We start from the raw sequence: 7833 nt of genomic DNA on the forward strand, positions 1-7833 counted from the left end.
TACAGATAAAGACAACAAAAAGTTGAGTTTGGTTCAGATCAGTCATTCCTCTGCCCACGTACTGGTTGGGAGCCAGGGAATTTTCTTAGCCAAAAGAGATCAGCCTGAGTCCTTCACCGATTAGGTAAAGCTTTATGACTTAGCTTAGTGTCATTAAGAGCATTATGCTGTATGGATTTTTCTCACGGAGGCACAGGGAGGAAACCCCAGAACCCCCTGCCCCAAGGGCTGATACCAGGTACCGTGCTGACAGCATAATCCACCTGTCAAACTGTCCGTCTTGTGATTAAGGTAACTACAGCATACCACAACCAACCTCCACCATGTGTTGACTCAGGCAGCTGATTCACTGTCACATTTGTAAACAGCATTCGTCTGGCTTCTGAGGTGAACTGGTTGATGACCAGTGAATATTAACGAAGACATGAGTGATTAGGGTATGAACTGAGTTGAAGATTGTGTTAATGAATGAAAGAGACTCTCTAGTGTGTTTAGTTAGGGCCCTGTGTGTGTAGAGAGCACAGTGTCCCAAACAATTTACCAGCCCATAAATCTTCTGGACACAAGGCAAATTGTCGAGATGATGAATCAAGGACACAGTGGTAAAGCACCGCTGAGGGAAAATGGCATTGCACCCTTCCATCAGTGGACCCCTCCTCATGTCAGCAACGAGAAGCGTTATGTCCCAAAAGCTTTGGCATTGATAGGCATGGCCTATCAGTGGAATAATAATAATAATAATAATAATAATAATAATAATAATAACAACAATAATGTTATATGATATTCACAGCAATATTAGACAAGACAGTGAGGGAAAACTTACAGCAAATACCTCACTGTAAGCACATCATTCAAACCATATACACTGACGCCAACATTAGGACTGTAATAAAGACATGTGGAATTAGAGAGCACTTCTGTTTAATTAATGAACATCACCAAAAATGAAAATTATGGAGCTAAAATACAATTAGGACAAAATGGCACTGTATCTTAAAGGAGACCAGGGCTGGACTTGGTATAACACAAACATATGAAAAAAACAAAATAGAAAAATTTGAAATAGCATGATTCTTTTCCATTGGTTGAGTTGAGGATGAACTAATGGTAAGAGTCATAGTGCTTAATTAACATGATTCTGAAATAAAAACAATTATTATGAAAATATGTTTACATGATCAGAACCACTCAGCATTTGTCATGAAATTGTTTTCTTGTCTTGGAAAGTTTTAAAGAGACAGTTACCTAATTTCCACTCTTCTGCAACACCTACAAGTTAAGTATCATATAATCTTGACACAACTTTTAACAGATTCATCAGAATCAGCAGTTAAACTTATCGTACATTTTTGTGCAAAGACATTTTACATGAATTTGACAATAATAAGGATATTTCTATACATTTCTAAAAAAAAATTGAGGTCCTAAAGAAAGAAAAAAGAATGACAAAGGTAACCCAGAAGCATAAAAACAAAGACATCATCTTCCAGGTTCCAATGTTCCTGACATTAAAAGAGTATTTACTGCCCTCTAGTGGCAGAGACTTGAACATGCCTCGTCTGGGTTTGGTCCACAAGCACAGCTTTTATACTGTTGATCCTGTGACCAGGTGACAGTGCAAAGTAGTCCTGAGTCATCTTTATAGAGGCTTAGGTGTGATGACCAGGAGACTAAGCTCCTTTTTGTGAATCGATCTAAATACAGCCACACTGCTTAAAATGCCCAGTCATCAAATCATTCATTACTGATTTCGAACCAACAGTTTGTTAATGCACTATTCTGAAAACAAAAGGTCTCAAATATACATATGTTGATTTCCAAAAACATGTCTATATACACTAAAGGAGAAATGTTTATTTTATTTTGAAGTATTGTCTCATATGAGACAACTCTGCCCTGTTTTCAGGTGAATTTTCAAGTTATTTAAAACAAACATATTTTTGTTTTTATAATCCAAGCAGTTCCAGAATATTCCTTTTTTTTTACTTGTCTCAGCATATTTTCAGTCACTCTGTGCACAGATGAGGGAGGACATGTGAAATGTCTCGAGTCGCATGATTTTGTGGTTTTGATAGATCAGAACTTCCCTGTCAGCGGTGGATAATAGATTGGCAAGTCCTCATCACAAACACTGAATCCTGTGACACCATTCAAGGCATATGACAAAATATCATTAACTCTGCTCCATATGTCATCCAAGGCCTTTTCGCAACTCACCAGCTCAAACTCCCTGTCAACACATATCTCAATCTGGCCCAGGGTTTGAAACTCTCCACCCTGAAAAACAGAATGCAAAATTTCTACAAAAACATTCCACACACTCCATACTAATCTCTCTCTCTCTTTTTTTTGTCCACTGATATAAATATGAAAAGGATCCTTTTTGAACAAACTCTAAATCTGGAATTCTAATGTTGAACTTCAGCCTTTGAGTGTTTAATAGATTTTTGATTGACGTCTGGTCCTGATTCATACATTCGTACCTTTCCTGGATGAAGGCACTGAATCTTTGGCTTCACTCCATAGGAATTCAAAATCGCCCCCTCAACAGCATCCAGCTAATACAAAAAGACAAAAAGACAGAAAAAAAAATTAAAGTCTGTGAAACGTGAAAGATGAGCAGTTTTAATCTGAAAATTTCAGCCCAGAAAGCAGAAGTTTGAATGATAGCTGTTGACTTTGACAGGTCATGTGACTCACGCCACTGATAAGCGAGATCTTGTGGACAGGATGTTGTTTCATACAGACGATCACATGTTTCACTGTGATCAGTTAAACCATTACACTGACTGTGGACTCACTTTCCCTTACGTCACTCAGTGAATATCAGTCACCCCATACTGCATCAGTGGTCAGGGTTCATGCCAAAATATTTATTCCAGTTCAAATACAACAACCAAAAAACAAACAAAAAGGTATATTTCACTTCAGCCCTCACAATACAAAGACTCATTTGGTTTCACAGTCAGAAATTACTTACAGTGTAGTGTTGTTCGGAAGGCACAATGTGATTCTGTTTCAGGACTCTGAAAGCATAAAAGAAGCTTATTTAATAACTTTTGCACACAGGATTACGTTGTCTGTTATTCACATGCAGGTTACGGTAACCAGAACTAAGTGAAATTAACTAAATTTCCAGGAGCAAGTCTCCAGGATAACTGACTAATGACAGCTCTCAGAAATGGGTGTTTTATGTGAAACATCCACTTAACTGGCAAAATAACATTAACATTTGAGGAAATGAAAGGTACAGTATGTATTGAAAGCTGTTTCTTCCATACAGACAAGGTTCCTGATTTAATTAACTTCCCATCATGCTTTGGTCCATGAATAAAAATACTGGACCTGTCCATTCCTCCGTGACTTTGCCTTCTGTGCTTTAAGGAGGAGCTGGCTTGTAACGGATCATTTAATGTGATTTTTGGAGAACGTTTTAGGGGAAATGATTAATTCCACCTGACCAACTGAACGTCTCATCAGCATGATGAGGTCCATTGTTTTTAGCCTTTTTTTTTTTCTAATTGCAGAACTTGATATATTGAGATCATTTGAAAGTTTCCCTAAAGATTCGAAATGTTAACAAAAAGTAAAGTTGTAAGGAGATGACAATTCACATACCCATCGAGGTTGAACTTGTGGTACAGCTCCAACGCCTTGCTGAAGTATTTATGTTGACTGTTTAAGGCCTCAGCTGTAGCTGCACATGTTCCATGTTTATGCCATTCATACTTCCTACACAAACACAAGATAGAAATTTCTTTTCAGAGCAGGCCTGATTATGGAATTTCGAATTTCATGACACAACTCGTAACACAACTTATACCTATAGCACATGATAGAAGTAGAATGTACCAGAAGGAAGTAGACGTGGGATTGAAAAGATCTGGCCAACTTTTCTCCATATCTGGCAAGATGTCCTGCAAACCATGACATTCAGCCTCTAATCATTATGACTCAAAATGATATGTATACATATGAAAAAAAAAAGTCTCATTGCATGTGATACATACCAATTTTTGCACATTAAGCCTGTAAATGCATGTCAGTAAAAAAACATTCTTGGACACATAATTAATTACCTGTATTAAACTTTCATTGAAGTGCCAGGATGAATTACATGCAACTCCACGATCTGGCCTGATTAAACAAACAAACAAACAAAGAAACAAATGATACCACAGCAGTTTAACAACCAATATGAAAAGTCATTTCACCTTAACAGTCTCCAATCTACCTGAAGACTTTATAAACTTTAATTTAAGTCACACTTTCTCACACTTTTTTCCCATGTTAAACCTACCACAATCCATGTAAGGTCCAGTAGTTAAACCTCGTATGGCAGTGTTCCATCTGTAAACAAGTATGAATAATAGAAACACGATAATTATTCAGAATGCTAACACTACTAGCATAAAAAAGTGGTTCCCGTACACATTTACCAGTTCCTCTTTTTTTCCTGCTTAATCAGTTTAACAAAATGGATTTTTGAATCTGAGCCAGTGAAGTGAACCAAATGTGAGAACATCTTCCAATAAAGTGAGTCACATAACTAAATCAGCATCATAGTTTCTGCCCACAGAAAAGGGATATCTCATGTGAAATCCCTTACTGTGCAAAACGTCTGTGGCCAGTGGTGAGTCAGAATCAGTTTGGTCCACTCATGACTTGAAAGAAAATCAAAAAGAAAGAAAAGTTAGAATGAAATCAAAGATTCATTTGATATCACTGTGTGATTTGAATTTGTGATATACATACAGAATGCTTTTAAGTTGTTTCCTCTGCATAAACATTCACAACAAAGTAAGTGTGAAATTTCATTTAGCTGAAATAGACCTAAATATATATTATGTTTTCACTGTGTTTTAGGTCTTGTTCTTTTACCACCTATGAAGAGTGATAGATACAATGACACCACTGTGGGGTTTTTTTTTTTTGAAGCAAGGAAGGAAACAGGTCAACTTCAGTTACTTACAACAACACGTGAGATGATGTCACAAGGCAAAATCCAAGAAAGAGCAAGACTCCTAAGGACTTCATTCTACTCTCACAAACAAACAGACAAACAAACAAACGAACGAACAAACACAGAGTTATAAACACTCAGACCAAAAAATTCCGTAAATGTATATAACAATACATTAAAAAAAAATCATAGTGCTCCCTTCTTAGCTGTGCCATATACATTTTATTAATGTGTAAAAATAAGCACTAATGATCACGTAGAATCGACCAAACGCAGTCTAAACGTGTCAACAGCTAAGCAATGAAGAGACATTTATGCGCGATTACATGTTTTCACAACGAAATTTAAAAAAAATGTGAATAAATGACAAATGGTAAAGAATTACACAACAGGCAACAGTAAAAACGTCCGCACTCATGAGGAAGAGAGCAGGGCGTACAGAGAACAAGCTTGACTGAACAGGTTCCTTGAGCGACCTATTGCCCCGTTTTGCTGAGACGGGACGAACGAGAGCAATCGTGCAATAGGGAAGGACAGAAAAAGAAATAAGACAATATGAAAGATAACACACCTGTATCTCATTGCTTCGCTGTATTGCTGACTTTTCTTATAAGCTTCCTACAGAGACCTTCACTCAGGCTGAAATATATTTCTCCGAACTTTCTTTACGATACATCTGACAGCTGCTTCTGTAGTAACAAAAGAAAACATATGGTACCTCACGAGCTTAATAGACTGCAAGTAAGATAAACCTCTCCATTAAAAAAATTGGATGAACATTAGATAACACTTCAAAGACTACCTCTTAGCCACTGTGTCTCCGTAAACGTTTGAACATTGGGTGGTGTTCACAGTATTTGTATTAGTGTTTCTACATGTTTACAAGTACCTCTGCAACTGAGTTTGCGCGGATGGTCATGTGACTACGAAGCAATTTTATGTCATGTGCGCGCGGGTTATGCAAATTAGGTTAAGAGTAATGATGAGTTACACAGAGGTGTTATCTGTAACATTTACGGTCAAGCTAAACAGTTAACTATTTAATACTTTACATAACGTTAGGTTGTTTAACCATAAGCATGAAGTCTATTAGCACACAATGTGTCTAATATTTAAGACACTTAAATAATACTCATCTTTTAAATAATCTCATATTTAATTATATAGTTAAGCGGTGAATGAGACTAATGACGTGGCCTTCGTATTTTCACAGAACGTGCTGAACCTAAAATATATCCACAAAATTTCAGTTGCCAGTGAAAGTCTTGTATGGCCAAAGGGCGAAGTTTAGAAAAGAATGGCTTGATTATTTGCTAATGTGTGTAATTAAGAATGAAAATGTTATTTTCGACGCACATTAGTATGCCGCTGAAGTAGAAAGCCGGTATGTAATCTTGTGGTGAAAGAAGACAAAGCCGTGTGCTGTGAAATGTAGCCTGCAAATAGTCTTACAGTACATGTTCTGATTATATCGTAAAATTTCCAAATCCTTCTTCAGTTAACTAATATCAACGACACGATGTTACAACATGTGAATTAATCTGTGAACTTCAAGGGCCATGGCTGTTGGACCTCTGTTAGCACTGTAAACTTAATCTACCGTTAAAAATAGCGCTTGGCTGAGGTGTGTCTTGAGAGAGTCGTTTTAGTCCTTGAGAGAGAGAGAGAGAGAGAGAGAGAGAGAGAGAGAGAGAGAGAGAGAGAGAGAGAGAGAGAGAGGTTTTAGTCCTTGGCCACTGAAATAATGTTTTTTTTTTTTTTTACATTGCCAGTTAACGCTCGCGGCTTCAAAGACAAAGCTAGATTTATTCCAGAGTGCACGAAACACCAATAACTTCATGTAGTACATAAATGAATGACAACCTTTAACGGTTACACGTGCCCAGAATACTAAAGCACTCCACAAAAGACTTTTCAAATATTTCTTTCTTTTTTTTGTGGTTGACATATATTCTTGGAAGGACTTTAGGAAAGTCATCATCCTTGGGAATTGTTAAATGTGTCAGTTCTTGTGAGATGTGATGCGGAAAGGTAGTGTAAAAGCTATATATAGGCTTATGCCTATCCATAAATGGGAGGCAAGCGCCGCTGCATTCCGTGTGGGTAATATTTTTGTTTTCATCAGCGGCTGTCTCCCAGGCGGGTTTAGGGTGGTGTACCTCTGCTTTACACTCCTGTATTCTCCCGGGTAAGTCTGACAGGCCTCTTATTCTGATATTTTTTTTTAATTCAAAATTTTTTCATTGTCTATGAGGGGGGAAAAAGAACGAACAGAGCATATGTTCATACACGTTACATATGAATTTGGCAACTAAAACGTGGGATTACTGGTTTGTTTAACATGTTTAACATGAAATAATGATTAAAATTTGCAGTTCAGTATTTGATGACAGATATACTGATGATTGTTTGCATATTGTAAGATTAATTTAAAGGAAAAACACTGATATTGTTATATTTGAATAAATGTTTCCTTGCTTGTAAGATGCATTAAAACTTTTCAAACAGCATTTTCAAAGGTCAGCGACAGCAATATAGAAGCTATTAGATGAGATGCAATAGCTTCTTACATAATTTCATAAAATTATGAGTGGGGTTAAATTCTTACAAACACTGATTATATTGCATAATATTATTTAAAATTGATAGAATAGATGTTGTTTCTTCATTATACATGAGAGAAAATGACCTAAAATACTTTTATCATGATGAGAGATGTTTGACAAGGTTAAGATCAAGTGCCTGGAGTTCAAGTGTGTGAGGTGGATATTTCTGGTATTTGAAAGCTGGTGTGACCTAACATTGCACTTCAAAACGCATGCAGTTTATTACAGATGAGATGCATGCTCGGTACATGTGAAGTTCGC

The 7833-nt window shown here is 36.8% G+C and overlaps 1 protein-coding gene across 2 annotated transcripts; it reads right to left on the bottom strand.

Moving 5' to 3' along the window:
* Positions 1-907: 907 nt before the first annotated feature.
* rnaset2 (ribonuclease T2) lies at positions 908-5838 on the bottom strand. 2 transcript variants are annotated; one of them, XM_030771102.1, is made up of 11 exons: positions 5769-5838; positions 5538-5655; positions 4979-5041; positions 4613-4667; positions 4304-4353; positions 4083-4140; positions 3856-3920; positions 3622-3735; positions 2984-3029; positions 2487-2561; positions 908-2280 (listed from the first exon to the last, which is right to left on the bottom strand). In XM_030771102.1, exons 2-11 carry the CDS (start codon positions 5546-5548, stop codon positions 2080-2082), a joined length of 738 nt encoding a protein of 245 aa, XP_030626962.1. In that variant the 5' UTR covers positions 5549-5655; positions 5769-5838; the 3' UTR covers positions 908-2079. The 2 variants fall into 2 exon arrangements, with proteins under 2 accessions (XP_030626962.1, XP_030626960.1); XM_030771100.1 differs by having other exon boundaries at positions 4976-5041.
* Positions 5839-7833: the final 1995 nt, after the last annotated feature.

Source organism: Chanos chanos, chromosome 4, assembly GCF_902362185.1.
Source record: "Chanos chanos chromosome 4, fChaCha1.1, whole genome shotgun sequence".
Lineage (NCBI taxonomy): Eukaryota > Metazoa > Chordata > Actinopteri > Gonorynchiformes > Chanidae > Chanos > Chanos chanos.

Bases quoted from the DNA above. Each gene is read 5' to 3' on its own strand.
- rnaset2 (XM_030771100.1), bottom strand. The intron at 4,141-4,303 runs GTAGGTTTAACA...TTGTTTAATCAG, and splicing joins TGGACCTTACATGGATTGTG to GCCAGATCGTGGAGTTGCAT. The intron at 3,921-4,082 runs GTAATTAATTAT...CATGGTTTGCAG, and splicing joins TCAATGAAAGTTTAATACAG to GACATCTTGCCAGATATGGA.